This window comes from Magnolia sinica, chromosome 5 (assembly GCF_029962835.1).
Source record: "Magnolia sinica isolate HGM2019 chromosome 5, MsV1, whole genome shotgun sequence".
Classification (NCBI taxonomy): domain Eukaryota; kingdom Viridiplantae; phylum Streptophyta; class Magnoliopsida; order Magnoliales; family Magnoliaceae; genus Magnolia; species Magnolia sinica.
The window spans coordinates 110452868-110472203 of NC_080577.1; the positions used below are offsets into that span (position 1 = coordinate 110452868).

The following is a 19336-nucleotide window of genomic DNA, read 5'->3' on the forward strand; positions in this document are numbered from 1 at the left end:
GGGGTGTTGGGATTGGTCATCTAATCAATTCACACACACACACACACACACACAGATGAATCTTATCAGAAAGAACAAGAATCTGAATATCTCCCATGGATGACAACATTGTCAACTCTTTTATTGATCTCTAATGAGAGGAAACAGTGTTTTAAATAGCTACGCCATATAGCGTGTAGCTTACACTACGTAGCGTAGCTTAGCCTTAATGCTATGTAGCTCATGAAAATAGCTCAAGTCATGTGTAGCCTACACTACATGATAATTTATGTAAGCTACATGATACATAAGACTACGCTGCATGCCACGTAGCTCACATTGGATGTTAATTTTCACTATTACATGAAAGTGAATGTTTTCAATAATTGGTTATGAAATCCTATTTTCAATAAAAATTACTTAAATCTTTTCAACGCTTTTAGTAAAATAATACAAGTAACAATATCAAATCTATTTCATTGCTCTTTCTTTACCTTTATATTTAATTATTGCCCTTTCCTATTACTTTAGACTGCGTTTGATTGCACCAAATATGATGAAATTATGTTGATTTCATTATTAATCAGTCTCATTTGGCGTAGAATATCATGAATTATTGCAACCACATGCAACCTTGATTAACAATCTAGATGTAATTTGTAGCTTACACTATACACTATGTAGCTTACGCCTTACGCTTCACAGAAGTGAACACTATGCTACACGCTATTTTCTATTTAAAACATTGAGAGGAAAAAAAAAAAGAAGAAAGAACCATAATATAAAGGGAATAGAAAAAACAAGAAAAGCAATATAAGCTCATTGCAAAAATGACCCTCATGTTGTTTTTCTCTATAAGTGGTGGTTTTTCTTTTTCTTTTTCTTTTTTAAGATGCAAAATGAGAGAAAGAGAGTTATTGACGCAGAGAAGGACGTGAGGTTGAGCACCGTCTTCCTCAAGAGGATAACTATTCCGAATCCACGGAACTTCTTTGGACTCCTCACAAAGACTTCTCAAATCTACGAGGAAAGAAAGCAAGAAATAGAAATAAATTCTAATAAATTTGAAATTAATTAACGAATGAATAAAAATGAGTTCATAACCCATTAAATAGGGGTACCAAGCAATGAGAAAGAAATCAGAATCAAACTACAACTAGAACTCCTAGAATTCGCGACTTACTATAAATAGTAAACTTACTATTTATAGACAGTCACGATGTCTACTAGTGCGCAAGGTTTTCAGTCAAAAATAGTAAGTGTCTTATTTGGCTTCACCAAACCGTTGTCCTAATATTTCTAAGCTCTTTTCACGTTGGACACAACTCCTAAAGCCCGATGGATGAAGAGTTATAATCAAACTAAAACTTACTATTTATAGTAAAAACGAAATTAAAATAGGGAAACGACTGTCGATCTGGTGGTATTTCACAAATCCGGTTTGGGTAACCCAGCATAGCAGGGTTGGTTGGCTAAAGTAGCTCGTTCTACCCCAAAATCATTTATTTTACGTCAAATAACTCATTCCGGATTGCGAGATATGCCCGATTTAAGGTCTGATGGTCTGGATCACTTCTGTCATCGACCGGGCCTTTTCTGATCCATCTTGGCCATGTAACTGTCCGCGACCCACTCTACATCAATCTCATCTACCTTAAAAGAACTTGTCCTCGAGTTCTCGTCTGGCTCTGGTTCATGATACTCAGTCAAGTCCACGACGTTGAAAGTCTGTGAGATCGCCATGTCATCTGGAAGATCAACAACATAAGTGTTGTCATTGATCTTTTGGATGATTGGTACCAGTCCAATCTTTTTATTCTTTAACTTATTGTATGTTCCGGTCAGAAATCTTTCTTTGCGCAAATGGACCATTACTTGGTCACCCACCTCAACCATTCTTTTTCGCCGATGCTTGTCCGCTTACTCCTTGTACTTTCCGTTCCATGCATGTAGCTTGGTCTATACCCCCACATGAATGCCCATGATCCTGTCTGCCATATGTTTTGCTGTGATGCTCATGCCTGGGAGCTTGAGCAGATAGACCAAGTCTAGTGTGTAGCGAGGTACTCGTCCATAAATAACTTGGAACGGAGATTTTCCTGTCGAGCGGCTCACCATGTTGTTGAATGCAAACTCCACTTGAGACAAGGCCAATTCTCATTGCTTCGGTTTTTCTCCTGAAATACATCGAAGGAGATTTCCGAATGTGCGATTCACAATCTCGGTTTGCCCGTCAGTCTGTGGGTGGTAGGCGCTGCTGAACTAAAGTCGTGTATCGAATCGAGTCCACAAAGTTCGTCAAAAGTAGCTTATGAACTTCGTGTCACGGTCAGAAGTAATAGTCTTGGGAACCCTATGTAGCCGCACAATTTTTCTGAAGAATATATTCGTTATGTGTGTTACATCAAGAGTCTTCTTGCATGGAATAAAGTGCGCCATCTAGGAGAAACGATCTACTACCACGAACACCGAATCCATATCGCGTTGTGTTCGTGGGAGACCAAGCATGAAGTCCATAGATAAATCCTCCCAAGGGCCATCAGGCATAGGTAACGGGGTATAGAGGCCCATATTATGAGATTACCCCTTGAAAGTGCGACAAATATAACAACATTAGACTGTCTTTCCTACATCACGTACCAATTGCGGCCAGTAATACCATTCTTCCACAAGAGCTCGCGTCTTGTCTCGACCAAGGTGTCCACTAAGGCCACCTCCATATAGCTCTTGGATTATCCGTTCCCTTAGCGAACTCTTGGGGATGCACAATCGATTTCCCTTGAAAAGGAACCCGTCTTGCATATGTAAGTCACCGGGGTGGCCTTCTTGGCATCTAACCCATGCGTCCTTGAAGTCGTCGTCGTCGGCATATATGTCTTTGAAGCGCTCGAACCCAACAACCTCATTGCTCATAGTGATTAACAAAGTTGCACGGTGACTCAGTGCATCAGCTACTTTGTTCTGTTGCCCTGACTTATGTTTTAGCATGAACGTGAATTCCTGCAAAAACGAGATCCATCTAGCATGCACACGGTTAATATTAGCTTGGCTATTAATGAATTTGAGAGCTTGATGGTCTGTGTAAAATATGAATTCCCTTTGAATCAAATAATGTCGCCAGTGTCGCAATGCCTGGACCACTGCGTACAACTCGATCTCATATGCAGACCACTTCTTACGTGCATTGCTAAGTTTCTCACTGTAGAAAGCTACCGACCTGCCTTCTTGAGACAAAACTCTCCCAACCCCAACATATGAGGCATCACATTCGACTTTAAACAGTTTGTTGAAGTTGAGAAGTACAAGAACCGGGGTCGTGGATAATCTGCGCTTGATTTCGGTAAAGCTCCTGTCTGCTTCGTCAGTCCACTGAAACTGCCTTTTTTTATGCAATCTGTGATTGGTGACATAATGGTACTGAAATTTTTCACAAACTGACGATAGAATGTCGCCAGTCCATGAATATTTGTGGGAACCGGCCATTCTTTGATTGCCTTCACCTTTTCCTCATCCACCTGAATGCCCGTGGATGTTATGACAAAACCTAGAAACAATAGGCTATCAGTCATGAAGCTGCACTTCTTTAAATTGAGATACAATTTATTTTCAGTGAGCACCTGAAGGACCTTCTTGAGGTATTCCATATGGGTGGTTTCGTCTTCATTGTATATCAAAATATCATCGAAATAAACCACAACGAACCGCCCAATGAAAGGTTTCAAAACTTGGTTCATCAATCTCATGAATGTGCTAGGAGCATTCGAAAGACCGAAGGGCATGACCATCCATTCGTACAACCCTTCCTTGGTCTTAAAGGCCATTTTCCACTCATCACCCGACCGCATTCGAATTTGATGGTAGCCGCTCCTTAGGTCCAATTTAGAGAATATTTTTGTGCCCTCTAACATGTCCAGCATATCATCCAACAGAGGTACAGGAAACCTGTATTTTATAGTGATTTTGTTGATGGCCTGGCTATTGACATACATGCGCTAACTACCATCTTTCTTTGGAGTTAATAGAACTTGTACGGCATATGGGCTCATGCTTTCTCGAATAAGACCCTTACGGATCAGCTCCTCCACTTGCCCTTGCAGAATCTCGTACTCATTCGGACTCATTCGAAAATGAGGACGATTGGGTAAACTAGACCCGGGGACAAAGTCGATATAGTGTCGGATATCCCGCATGGGGGGTAACCCATCAGGAAGGTCATCGAGCTAGATTTTTTTGAATTCATGTAACAAGGGCCTTAGTCTTTCAGGGATGATGGTAGGCTCGAGTTCTTCCCCTTTTACAATTAATGCATAAGCCTATCCTGTTTCTTTGGATTCTTCCACGAAGTCCCATATGGTTAAGAGAAAACGGCCCTCCACTTTAGAAGTTTCAGGTGGTCCCTCTATATCTATAGGGGCCAATATGGTCTTCTAGTCATCCTTGATGAAGATATATATGTTAACTCGCCCTTTATGAGTAGCGTCACGGTCAGATTGCTAGGGTCAACCAACTAGTATGTGACATGTTTCCATATCAACCACATCACATACTACTTCATCCTTATAATGTTTGCCAATTGAAAGGATATAGTGCACTGTTCAGTTGCCTTTATTTCTGTGACCTTCTTGATCCAACAACCGATTATATATGGGAGGGGATGATGCTCCGTTTTCAATTGTAATTTTTTCACTATGACCTTGGAGATGATGTTCTCGCTGCTTCCACTGTCAATGATCACGTCACAAACCTTTCGATTCACCGTACACCTAGTGCGGAAGATGTTATGCCGTTGTGGATGCACTTTTTTTCTTAGCGCATATAATAGCCGCCTCAAGATGAACGACTCGCTGCGATCTTGCTAAACCCAACTTGAATCATCTGCCTCATCCTCTGTGGTATGATCCTGTTCTTCAATATTTGGATCTTCATATGCGTTATCAGTACTACCATCATTGATGGCGAGGTTCGCCACTTTTTGCTAGGGACAAGTATTTGATAGGTGCCCTGATTGGCCACAACGATAACAGTTGTCGGGCCTTGGTCGAGCATAGGGGTTTAAGATTCTACTTGGACCATCAGTAGTCGATATGCCCCTTTAGGGTCTAGCTTGCCCGCTTCCCTGATCTCGACTCTCAGACATAGGAGGTTGAGTGCATGCTCCTACGGGTTCCTTCCCCTTGGGCTGTGGAGCTCCCTGGGGCGGACCTGCAGCAGCGATCCTTACGGTAGGTGTTCACTCCCCAAGTATAGGGTTGTGATGTAGTAATAAACTCGGTAAGACCGAGGTCGAATCCCAAGAGACTGATACTTGTATGTTACCTGAAACTAGATAGAAATAGAACAAGCCTAAAATGAAATATAAATCAAATATAAATTGATGAATGATGGTGAGAAATTAATGTAAAACTTAAGAAATTCAGAGGAAGGAAACTAGGGATTCAGAGGATCCACTTGTAGAGGTCAGGGAGATCTTATGCCTGCATCAAGAATCATGGAAATTAAACTGAACTTACTTGATCTAGTTTTCACAAGATGAAAGGTATATGAATTAGAATGGATTCCATCACCAAACTATGCCCAGGAGACAAAGCAAACAACAGAATTAAACTAATTACCAACCAATCAACAATACATGAAGGTTAGGAAGGATACTGTCATCCGACCATGCCCATGAGATGATGGTGAACAACAGGGCTTCCTGACGTCATAAACATCAAAAGGAGGAAGAAATACTCAAAGCCATCGCAGATCTATTGTAATTTCAGTCACAGCAAACCATTAAAAAAAACTGAAAGTATTCCTTTAATTGAACTAAAATCAACATCAGTCAGTCTAAACAAGAGGCACAAGCAAAGTCTCTCCCATCAGACTACAGGCTTCACCTCTTAGCCCTAGCTAAGAGGTTCAGCCAGACATGAATGGCTAGATCTCTTAAAAATAAAATAAACAAATTAAAATAAAAATAATAGGAAAAAAGAAAAAGAAACAAACTCTCTATCCCCTGTCTCTCTCACGTTCGCAGCCTCCAGCTTCCAATTAGATAGAAAATTCCATCCCATCTCTTCTCTCTCTCTTTTCCTTTTATAATAGCAGCAAGTCGACTAGAAGAACCGACCTTATTACGCACAAGGGACTAGTGTTGGAGTCGGTGCTGAAACGGCTTTCGCAGCAACAGCCGCGTAACTCCTTTACGCAGCTAAACTCGGGGACTCAAAACTCCTGATTTCCTTGCACTTCGTCCGTGAAATCAACGTCTTCTGGGATGTTTTTGACTGATCTTTACGATGGACGGTCCAGATCTGCCATATGATCAACGACCATGATCATACAATCGACCAAACAGCGTCGGTTTCGGACGTTGAAACCAAGCTTGCGCACGCTATTTACGCTGTGGTGCTTGGTGGGGTCCATGATCAAAGTTGCGTGAGACATCCACTTCGTCCATCAGCTTCATGGAGAAATTTCGATAGGATGGATGGTGTTTGGACATCTTTTGATGCGGCCCACCTGGCTTATCATGTAACATAGTTCTGCTGTCCATCCATTTTTTCACCTTCTGTCCACCATGTTTCAAACCAAGATCAACTAGATCTTGGTCTAAATCCTCATATAATTCGAATGGACGGTTCTGATTGACAATATGGACGATGATTGGGGCCCACAGCGATCAACCGCAGCCTCTGTTGCACAACAGAGCCCGTGAATTCGCGCTGTGGTAGTCGGTGGACCCATGATTGACGTCGGTTGAGAAATCCACACCAATCATTGAACTATACTCGAAAAACCAAATGGAAATGGCTAGCTTTTAATTAGATTCGGTGTAGCCCACGTCGTTTTCTATTCTACCGTCCGTCCTGGGTTTGAAAGGTGATCTGCCTGTCTGTACGTATATGGTACCAAAAGGAAAGCTAGGAGACGGTTTTGCCCCTACTATAGAGAGTATGGATGGTCTAGATCATCTGAACGGATGATGGGTGGGGCCCAGTAGCCAAAAACGGCTAGCCTGCGTCCGTCCGCTAGACGCTGGTGCAGAAAGAAGATGGGTCAACCGTCTGTTGACCGTATCGATCGTCTGGTGCGGCGCGCGCGCGTGTACCCCATGTACACGCGCTGTACATGCGGGGTCCAGTGTGATGTACATGTGGAATCCGTTCCGTCCATTCCCTTCCTCATCCTATTTAACGCGTTGAAACCAAGATTGAAGCATATCCAGATAGCAAGTGAGCTCAAAATCAATGGTTTATAGTCTGATCTATCCGTTGGGTCACTTTCACAGGGATCCAACGGATGAAATTCGACTTATACGGTTAATGTATGGTTATCAGACCATGTATGAAGTTTCAAGCCGAGAAGATGGTGGGAACCCTGTGATCTTGCATTCTGGTTGACTTTCAGGCCACTTGAGCTTCAGTTTCTCGATTTTCTCAGATATCTGGCATGCAAATCCATCAATCTTGGTCTCCCAGGGTCCGTCTCATGCTTTGGTGAATTCGGAGCGTCATTCCATGCATTTAGCACCCTTTTTCAGTCCAGGCTCTTAAAGTCACCTTGCAACACAAACACGGTTAAAATAGCCCGTTAAAACATTATCATGTTCGTAATTTAAGTAACAACTAGGGTCTAATATGCAATATTTGACCCTCAACAGTAGGATAGATCCGTGTGTTAGGACATTAAAGTTGCGCTTCCGCTCGAGTAGCCAACTTGATCACATCATTCATCGTCCAGACGAACTGCATCTGGACCCGATCCTGGATCGTCATACGCAATCCACAGTCAAATCGGGCGACTTACTGCGATTCAATCTCGACCAAATCGTTACGCACTGCCAGGCGGTAAAATTCTTTTGCGTATTCTCTCACCAACCAACTACCCTATCGACAATTTTGGTATTGTTGGAATAATACCTAATCATAATCTCTAAAGAGGAATCAGGCACGTAGTAGCTGCTTCATCCACTGCCATGTGCGAATTAATGCTTTCATCTGCTTGGTTCGTGCGAGTTGCAGTTGTTCCCACCAAGCTGAAGCTCCGCCTTTCAACTTGTAGGCCAAAAGCTTGACCTTCTTTGCTTTAGGGATGTCCATATAATCGAAAAACCGCTCAACTTCAGAAAGCCAATCGAGGAAGTCCTCAATGTGTAGTTGACCATTAAAGTTAGGAATATCAACCCACATCTTGAATTCTCGATCGGTTCAATCTACTCGATCGACGCCTTGTCTGGGGTGTTGGAAGATTATGTCATCGATCTCCTCCTCACTGGATCCCCCTTCATCAGGAATGACCGTTGGATGCATTGCCGGTACTATCCTGCGATCAGGGCGATTACGAGTTTCAGCAATTGGCGGTGGAGGATTACCATAAGGAACACGGAGTTGCCCTAGGGTTTTCGCCAAAAGACCCACTATGCGGTCGATGGAAGCCTAAAACCCTTGCATGGCTTGCGGATTTTCTTACTGCACTGCTTCGAAAGCTGCCGCCATTAAAGGTAAATTCCCTAGAGCACCGCCCATGGGATTGTTGCCCGACCCGTCGTTAGAAGCCATCTATCCGAGGAAAAACCTCTCTGATACCAAATTGACGCAGGGAAGGACGTGAGGTCGAGCACCGTCTCCCTTAAGAGGATAACTATTCTGAATCCACGGAACTTCTCTGGACTCCTCACAGAGACTTCTCGAATCCACGAGGAAAGAAAGCAGAAAATAGAAATAAATTTTAATAAATTCGAAATTGATTAATGAATGAATAAAAACGAGTTCACAACCCTTTAAATAGGGGTACCAAGCAATGGGAAAGAAATCAGAATCAAACTACAACTAGAACTCCTAGAATTCGTGACTTACTATAAATAGTAAACGGTCGTGCACAAGGTTTTCGGCCAAAAATAGTAAGTGTCCTATTTGGCTTCACCAAACCGCGCTCCTAATTTTTCTAAGCTCTTTTCACGTTGGACGCAACTCCTAAAGCCCGACGGATGAAGAGTTATAATCAAACTAAAAATTACTATTTATAGTAAAAACAAAATTAAAATAGGGAAACGACCGTCGATCTGGCAGTATTTCACAAATCTAGCTTGGGTAACCTAGCGTAGTGGGGTTGGTTGGCTAAAGTAGCTCGTTCTACCCCAAAATCATATATTTTACGTCAGATAACTCATTCCAGATTGCGAGATACACCCGATTTAAGGTCCGATGGCCTGGATCACTTCTGTCATCGACCGGGCCTTTTCTGATCCATCTTAGCCATGTAACTGTCCATGACCCTTTCTACATCAGTTATGTTCCCCAATCTCTTTGCTCATTTGCATTTCAAATTTGCAAAGCAAGGTTAGATGCTTAAGATTGCAAAATAGACGGATGCTTGGATGGATTGATGGAATGTGCAATAGGGTGAATGTGGCAAAACAATCTAACCTGTGATATGAGAAACAATGTCACGCCCCAAACTCAGAAACCGGGCTCACAAAATTTCCGATCGCCGAATCCGGCGCCGACAGCCTCCGTAGAACCCCATTCTCGAATCCCGGCACCCATTCACCAGATTCCGATCCTGGGATACTACAAGGAGGATTTATAATCATCAGTCTGAATCATAATGAGCATAACAAAAAGCATAACCCACAAACAATAACCACAAGAACACCACCACAAAATCCACTATAATCAAAAACTTTTTGTACAATACAACAGAAAGGAAAAATACAATGTAGTGCAAAAGATAGAAACTCCAAATGGCACTGTCGCTCTCCTAGCCGCACAGTCCAAGTAAGGGTAAGAAACCTCACTATCCGCCTGACCAATAGTCTACCAATACCTATCCGGCACGTCGATAGCGGACCCATTCGCGAGCTGGTCAAACTCAGCCTAGTATTGCCCCCTACCCTCAGGCGAGTAAGGCCACACTCCTTTCCAACCGATCACGACACAGTGGGAGACGCGGCCTCCTGGTATTCAGCCCTCGTGCGCTCATATATCCACTCGGTCTCGACGTTGGAGTCATCCTCTGGTACCATCGGGTTTAGGAATTTTCACCCAGGGACGTCTATAGCGCCCGTATGCTAGAACCAAACATTTTCGGTATCCAATCCTGCCATCCACGATGTGTCTGTGGAGGCTGTGACCCTGATGTGGCTAGGGCATACAGTAACTACAATCACACAAATGCAAGTGCATGAATCACACTATCAGTCATGCAACAGTCCTGCGTGTACCATGCACTCATATGGGGCAACTTCGCCTATCAGGGAGCCCATAAACAGTCCGCCCGAAGGCATATGCTATGATCGGTCACTCCTCACATCAGGCATACATATGATGCGTATGATCATGAATCATGGATCTGCATATTATGTGGTGATGGGCTCTGATCAAAATGAAGATGGGCCTAAACGGCCTATATACTACAGGTATGGACCTATTAATGGGCCTTAGGGAGAGCGACAATGCGGACATTTAACCAACATTGTACTTGCAATGTGGACGTCAAACCAACATTGTTCCCAAGGCATGAACCATGATAGAATCACATTGTAATGGACTTTATATAAATCTTGTGGAGCCTCGACCCAAGGCCCAAATACACCAAATGTGCCTCAAACCATGGCTCATATATCTCAAGTGGGCCTTAGTGGGCAGGCCACAATACATCAAGCTGGGCTTAAACACACGATTCTTATATGCTTCACAATGGGCCTCATAATATGGGCCCTATACAAATCAAGGTAGGCCTCGGCAATGGGCCTTAAATCATCTCTAAAATAGTTGGACAGTTTGATGAAACATATGCATCATGATGGAGCCCACTCTAATGGAGGGTATGGTTTATAATACATACATAAGTGGGTCCCATGCGGGGCCTACCATAATGTTTATTTCCCATCCAACCCATTGATAAGGTCATTCAGACCGGGGCCCACAGTAGTGTTTATTTTCCAAGCCATCTAGGGGCCAACATAATGTTTATTTTCCAACCAACTGTTCATATGGTCATGTGGACCAGGGTAGGGCCCACTATAATATTTATTTATCATCCAATCTCTTCATAAGGTCACGTGGGCCTGGATAGGAGGGTAGGGCCTACAATGCTGTTTGTTGCCATCCAACCTGTCAAAGGGTCACGTGGACTGGGGGGTAAGCCCATTGTAATGTTTATTTACCTCCTATCTGTTCACGAAGCCAAGTGGACCAGGGTCCACCATAATGTTCACTTACATCGGACGGTTGATAGGGTTACGCTGGAATTTTTTATTTTTATTTTTATTTTTTTATTTTTTTTTGCCATCTAAACCATTCATAGGGTCACGGTTTGGGGGCCCACTGTGATGTGGTCCACTGATCCAGCCCGTCCATTATGCGTGTCCCACTTGGCTGAACATCCAGACCAAGTTTTGGTCACATCCAAATTTCAGGTAGGCCCCACCAACTGATTTTATATATTTCAGCATGTCTTCTCACGATTTCACATGGTATGGCCCACCTGAGTTTCGTATAAGGCTGATTTTTGGGGTGGACGTGTGGACTGAGGGGACCTATCAAATGCACGGTGTTGATGGTCGAAAGGCATCAAGGTGGGGCCCACAGCTGGGGCCGTGAGCCCCAGCACGTCCGTCCGTCAGCGGCCAGCGCTGATGGCAGCAGCAGCGTCAGCGCTGCTGCATCCCTTGCCTTTGTTTTTTTTTTTTTAAGAAAACCGTTTTTCTACGGATTCTCTATGGTAGGGCCCACATCAGCAACATCCACTCCAGCCATGGGTCCCCGTGGCTTGATACAAGCCCATAGAGTCCAATATTGGGCTATTTTTGATATACAGGAGCATCAGGGAGTAAATTGAAGGTAGGAATACTGTTTCCTATGGTATGGCCCGCCAAGGAAAGGGATCAACTTCATTTTTCGGCTCAACGCCTAAAATGAGATGGGGAACAAAATGGACGGCTTGGATTTGACTTATACATCAAGGTGGGGCTTGCATGAGAGGCCCACCACTTCTTTCTCTCTCTCTTTTTTTTTTTTAATAAAATACACACACATGCCAGTTACTTCACTATTTGCAACGTCCAGCGTCCAGGGACGCTGGACGACTTACATATTCACAACATTGTGGTGGGTCCCACGTGGACGTGGCCTACCAATATATATACATATACATATAATATATATCTTATATTATATATATATATAAATATATATTATATACATATATTATATAAAATATAACATATATATATATATATATATACATATAAAAAGATGCATTGGGCCCATCCAAACAATGGATGGTGTGGATCATCACCTACAATAGGATGGGCTACACCGTCTGATGTAGATGGACGGATAGATATAACACATATTGGTGGGATCCACACCATTACAAAGGAAGAGAGAGAGAGAGATAGAGAGGGATATACGGTGAGATAGAGGAACCCCGCCACTATGGGCCCTCTTGATTAAATCACATACATCCAAATGGGTCCCACCAACAAGTGGGCCCTAAAATTTAAAATAATGGCAAATCACCCACCTTATCTTCCTTCTTCTTGGTTCCTAAGACTCCAATGCTCCTTAGCTTCAACTTTGATGGAGGTTGATGGACTTTTGATGGTTGAGATGGAAGATGGGAAGGTGGACCACACTTGGGAGGGAGAGAAAGCTTGGACGTGTGGGGGTTGAGTTGCTTGGGAGAGATTTTCTTTTTGGAGAAATGAGGGAGAGAGAGAAGATATGGATGGGTGAGGTGAGGTGATGGAGTGATGGGTTGGGTTGAAAAATTGTAAAAGGTGCATGGTTGTTGTTGAAAATGAAAAAAAGAGGAGTGGTGAGGTGGAAAGAGGGTAGACTTTTGAAAAAGGAGGGAATGGGTTGATGTACTTGAGGTAAGGCTTGCATTTATGATTGATTGATGGGACTAATAGTAGAGATTCCCTTGAAATCCGTAATGCGCGGTGTTTTTTCGGAATAAACACAGATCGACATCTTCTTGCCTGGGTATCGGTTCGGTGTGCAAGTCACGGCGTTGGAACCGCGGCGACGACGCGATCGCTATGATACAACTTTCGGATCGAGCCGACGTCGGTGCGCGGAACCTGGCTTAGGATCATGCGCAAATGCCGGATACGGTGCGAAGGTTGCCGGAATTTGACCGGAAGGACCGCGGAAGCCAACGGAATAGTACGGATTAGGACACGGGTCTTACAAACAAAACACAGGCGACAAGCACAAAAAATACCTATATAATGCCTAACACAAAAAATCACCTAAGAAGCTACCCAATGGATGAAATCACAAGCAGCACCTTATCATGACTCATTATTGAATTCAAACAAAGAGAGTAAGACAGTTGCATATTCAACACAATCCATACCATTAGCCAGTGTGAATCAAGTAGAATCTTTATTGCATTTGCTGAAAATTTTTGTATGTATTTCAATCTCCACAAGAACAGGGTTTCATTTACCATTGTATCCACTTTCAAAACCACAAAACCTTCTCTTCATCTCTTTAAAACATCGTTATCATAACCATTATCATAGCCTTATACGAGTTATTTGGACTCAGCTGCTGCAATCCTGTTTCTTTGTCACACACCAATCTCAATATCTGAAACAAGAATTGTCATGATTTATTTGCAAAACACCTGGCATCAACCCTCCTCTAACTAGGCTCGGGACGGTGTGGAGTGTTTTTACTGACGAAGAATTCCTCCTCCCTTGAAAACATGTTCATAATACACAGTTCTTGGACATGATCCTTGTTATGATTTCCACATTCAAAACCGTAAAATGTTTTTTATTCATCTCTTGAAAAAATATGGTTCTTTCATCATTCCAAAATTATCTCAAATAAATTTCCTTACCATTATCTGCCTTCTTTTTTTTTTCGTTCAAATTTCTTATAGTATGATCAAAATTAACATTTTGGGTGATTGGCAGGTATCGGATTCAAGAGCGTATTCCTCATTACGAGCCAGCCTTATATTTTCAGCAGTGGGTATCAGATAAGGTTTAATGAAGAGGCACATCCAGACTGCAATCTCGGATACATTGTCCCTGAGTGGGTGGACGAGAACCCAACTCTCTCTGACATACAAAAAATTTATGGCACCGATAAAATCCTTCCGACGACGATTATAGTCCTGCCATTGAAGTCTGAAAAGGTAACAGCTGTGAAGCAACAACTATCGAGCATGCACCCTGAGGTCCTGTTGTTTCTTTCGAAAATCAAGCAACTTAGTGTCAGGGAAGAAAATGACGATGCTCGGCTCAATACAGTTAGTGCCATCTCTATTTCGAGTGAAATCAACTTCAAGAGGATGAAGAACATCGATGCAGAGTCCTACACTCTCCATCTATCAGCTGAAGAGCACTGCAAAGGGGAAGAGAACCAATGCATTTACCATATGTGGAAGCAAAGATTCCCAGTTAAATTGGAAAACCAAATAGAAAAGAGAAAGGAAGTTGAGGAATGGGTGATCACACTAGCTTTTCCCTTTGGGGAACGTCTTGATCGAGGAATGGGAACACCTGGAATTTATGCATTTCTGCCAACAGAGATGATCACGAGCTTTCCATTCATAATTCAGGCGGATTTCATTCTAGCATCATCAAGAGAAACCATACTCTTGGATAATGTGTGGAACAAAGGCATTCTCGATTGCGTGTCCTCTGCTTTCATCAATGCTTTCGTCTCTCTTGTGAAAGAAACAGGCAGTGCACCCACATCCTCCCTCCCTCCAATGTTCAAGTTCTTGCCTGTAAAAACCTCTTCATTCAAGGAGCTGAACATCGTGCGAGAGGCAATAAGAGTGAAGGTTGTCGCGGAGAATATCATACTATGCGAGTCGTTCGCAGAGCAAAAGCTATTCTGCAAGCCCAGTGATGTGGGCCGGCTAATGCCTGAATTTTGGGATATCTTGATCAAGGCAAAGGAGCAAGGTGTGAGCTTCCAGAATCTTATATCCCATGGGACCTACATTCTAAATTCATCATTTGATGATGCCAAATTCGACGATGTCCTGGGTTTCTTGGGTGTGGGGCCCATCGACAATGAATGTTATGCGAAATGCATCCAGAGCTCGAATTTAGTACTGGGTGTTTCCGAAGATCTTTATATGGAGCTGCTATCCTTTTTCGCGGACAATTGGAAGATTTTTGGGAAGACTGATATCAAGAACATACCCCTTTTGAAATACATTGATCGGAACTGCAATCAATCCTTGTCAAGCATCAACAATGCAACCAATATGAATGGTAACACGATATGCTTTTCATCCAATGCCAATCATGTTTTGTGGCTTATCAATTGGAACCATGAATTCCGATGTGCCACAGACCGCTTCTTCTTCCCGGAAGGCACGCAGAAGGCTTGCAGATTGTCTCCAAAGAGGGAAACAATAGGGGAATGGCTTTGTCAGTACGCTGGAGTGGGATTTCTGACTTTATTTGAATACGGTGATCTTCTTGCCAATGCAGTGAAGAATGATAGAAAGCTTGTCATAGCTTTCACCCACTTCTTATATCACTCCCTCTCAGAGAAATACTTGTCAGATCGTAAAGTCTCTAAGCTGTGCCATAAAATGCCGCTTGTAGATAACTACGGTCAGGTGACTACACAATGGAGACGGGTCCTCGTCCCTGCCAATGGCAGCAAGTGGGCAGGATTGTTGGGTTCGAACCCATGGAGAGGAGAGAACTATGTCGAACTGAGTGAAGATTATCTCCAGGAGGGCTATTTCGTGGGTTTGCATTCATCCAAGAAACAGCTGATGAAGTTCATGGAGGTTTACATTGAAGCTTCTGATGTACCCAGTCTATTTCCTCCTAATGCTGCCTTTCCAACTCTGTCATCTTCATTGACGAAGGAAAATACGTTTCTTCTCTTGGAATGGATTCAGAATTTGAGATCTAAGGGGGTGCAGATTCCTGGCAGGTTCTTGCGATGCATCAAGAAAGGGAGATGGCTGAAGACATCTGTCGGTTACAAGCCTCCCTCGGAGACATTCCTCTCAAGCTCTGACTGGGGAAGCCTACTTCAGATGGGGTCCATGATGGTAGATATCCCCTTGATCGACCAGGAATTCTACGACTACAGGATCAGTTTCTACAAGGAAGAGCTGAAAACAATGGGGGTGATGTTCGAGTATGGGGCAGCATGCCAGTTCATCAGCAACCGGCTCATGAAGCTTGCCAATTCCATGAGGCTAAATAGACTGAACATGCTATCGATGTTGCAGTTGATAAAATTCATGCAGGAGAAGTACCTGTTAATGGAGGAATTCATCAAGAGTGTCAAATGCAGGAGTTGGCTAAGGACCACTCATGGCAACAGATCTCCAGTAGGGTCCATTTTATATGGGCCTGAGTGGAAAGCCGTGTTGGAGATCAGCAATCCACCCTTCATCGACAAAGAATACTATGGCGAGGACATACTCTTGTATAAAGCAGAGCTTCAGCTGCTTGGTGTTGTAGTTGGCTTTGATGTGAATTGCCGCATCAACATTGTGGTCAACCACTTCAAATTGCCTGTCTCTTTAACTTCTCTGTCAGCGGATAGCGTTCTTTTGATATTGGAGTGCATTCGAAATTCGGGATTGTCCAAACAGATCACAAAGAAGCTTAAAAATCAGAGATGGGTAAAGACCAATCTCGGTTACCAGTCACCAGCCAACTCTTTCTTGTTTGATCCCGAATGGGGATGCCTTATGAAGGTTGTCAATGGAATGCCATTGATTGATGAACAATTCTATGGGAGCGGGATCCACTCATACAAGGATGAGTTGAAAGCAGTTGGGGTATTTGTAACGCTACAAGAAGTGTCTAAGGCAGTCACTCTTCGTTTCAAAAAGCTTGCTAAGACGTCTTCTGTTAAAAAAGAAAATGTGCTTGCATTGCTAGCATGTTACCGACACCTAAAGGAAGCAAAATGTAGATTCCCTGAAGAGCTATTCAACTGCATACTCAAAGAAAAATGGCTGCAGACCCGTTCCCTTGGCTTCCGATCTCCAAAGGAAACGATACTGTTTGATTCAGAATGGGAATCTATCTGTCCGATCACGAACCTCCCTTTCATCGATGACAGCAAGGCATGCTATGGAAAAGACATCCATGGATACAGAAATGAGTTGGAGGATTTTGGCGCTGTAGTCAAATTCGAAGACGGGTCGAGGTTTGTAGCTGCCTATCTTAGTATTCAAAACCCGAGCAGAGTAACTTCAGCAAGCATGCTGTCACAGCTGAAATGCATTCAATACTTACAGAAGCAGAGCAATGCCTTACCAGAGGAATTCATGCGACAGATCAAGAAGGAGTGGCTGAAGACGCATATGGGTTATCAATCGCTGAGCAAATGTATGCTGTTCGATTCGAATTGGGGTTCTCTAGAACGCGAAGATGGGCCATTCATTGATGAAGCTTTTTATGGGACTGAAATTGCATCATATCGAAAAGAGCTCAATGCGATTGGAGTGACTGTGGATGCTGAAAGTTGTTGCCCATTGCTCGCAGGCCACCTCAGTTGCCATTCTCAATCTACAGTCATAACTAGAGTCTATGAGTATTTGAGCAGATTCAACTGGGTCCCAGACAATAAGGAAGCTAGCTGGATTTGGATACCGAACGGAAGCGCTAAGGGCGAATGGGTGGATCCGAAAGGCTGTGTCATTCATGACAAGGATAATCTCTTCGGCTCACAGTTGAAGGTTTTGGACAAGTATTACAAAAAAGATATACTTGGCTTCTTCTCCATGACGCTCGGAGTAAGCTCAAATCCAACTATCGAAGATTACTGCAGTCTGTGGAGTGATTGGGAAAAAACTGACCACAAAATGGTGTATGAGGAGTGCTATTCTTTCTGGGAATTTGTGGCGAAGCATTGGAATTCAAAGGTGGAGAAGCTTCTCTTGAGCAGTATCTCGAAGGTGCCCGTGAAGATGGCTTCCGAAGGATTCCGACTAGTTGACAAGCGAGATGTTTTCATCCCTGACGACCTGCAATTGAAAGATCTTTTCGAGAAGGCTTCTCAAGAACCAATATTTGTCTGGTATCCACAACAGAGCTTGCCTTATCTGTCTCGCTATATGTTCAATAAGATCTACAGCAGCATCGGTGTCCAAACCATTTCTGGATCCGTTCGAAAGGATGAATCTTCAGCTTCAAACAATATCAAATTTGAGAAGTTAGATCCGAAATATCAGATGCTCCAGAACGGTTTGTTCCGAATTGCACTCGGGTTTCTCTCGAATCCTTCATTTGAGATGCCCTTGGAGGCGAGGCATCATACAGTGAAAAACCTTCTCGGCGTCAAACTGTTTGTTTCGGACGAACCCATTACAGTAAGCTACAATCTGACACTGTCTTCAGGAAAGATCATCAAAACAAAAGCTGCACGAATGATTCGTTGGGACAGAGAGGATTCAAAGCTGTTCATTCAGAAGACAGATAAATCGTCCGGTAACAAATCCCGCATGGAATTCGCGACGTATTTCTCTGAAGTGATAGCTGAAGGGCTGTTATGGGAGGAGCCTGATCGAATTGCAGGCCTCCGCAAGCTTATCAAGATTGGGTGCTTGTTGGAATTCAAGGAGGCGGCGGTCGACTTCTTGCTGAAGACTAAGAATCTGCAGGTTTTCATGGAGGATGAGGAGTTCCTCAAGTCAGAATTCTTATCTGCATAGAGACTTATGAATCATGGTTCATACTGAAACTCTGTTTTTGATTTTGATCATTTGAAATTTGTGTTTCTCTGTTTTGTTTCTTGTTTGGATTTTGAAGCTTTTGGGAGTTAGTTTTTATGTTAGTGGAAGTTAGTTGCTTGCTGTTGGAATTTCTTCTGTTTGGCCAGGACAAAGATGAGTAGTATTCCGGTACAAATTCTTCCTACCTTGTTAAGGTGCAAGTCCATGTGGGGCCCACTTATAGCAGTGGACCATTGGGATGAAGGGGTCCATAAGTGCAAGTTTGTGCTGGACCATTGTAATTTCTATTATTGCTGATGGGCAGTGGTTCCTGGGCTTTTGGGTTGGTAATTACTTAGGCGGGGTTTGACACACTTTTGAGTCTCCCTGGATGAGCTTGGGCCTGATTATAAATGTCTATTCATTCACCACTGTGGTGTGGTCCACCTAAAATTTGTATTTGTTTCATTTTTGGGGTTAGCTCATAAAATGAGCTGACAAAATAAATGGATGGTCTAGACATATAATGCATTCATAGAACTAAGCTTTACAATCAAGGTACCACCCACATTGCTAGTCCAAGGTCACAGCGTAAGTAGCAGCCGCCCAATTGACTATGGTTCTTGCGTTTAATTTTTCGATGGTAAAATTGTAATATGATGATATTTTTATATTACTTCAATGTCAAATTATCATT

General features: G+C 43.1%; 1 protein-coding gene across 1 annotated transcript in view; it reads left to right on the forward strand.

The window, feature by feature from the left end:
- Nucleotides 1-19336, forward strand: part of LOC131247153 (uncharacterized) — a 35996-nt gene extending 16660 nt beyond the window's left edge. The window contains exons 3-4 of the mRNA XM_058247585.1: nt 13901-18655; nt 18807-19336. Coding sequence (XP_058103568.1) covers nt 13901-18639 — 4739 coding nt within the window. The 3' untranslated portion in view covers nt 18640-18655; nt 18807-19336. The remainder of the gene's footprint in view (nt 1-13900; nt 18656-18806) is intronic.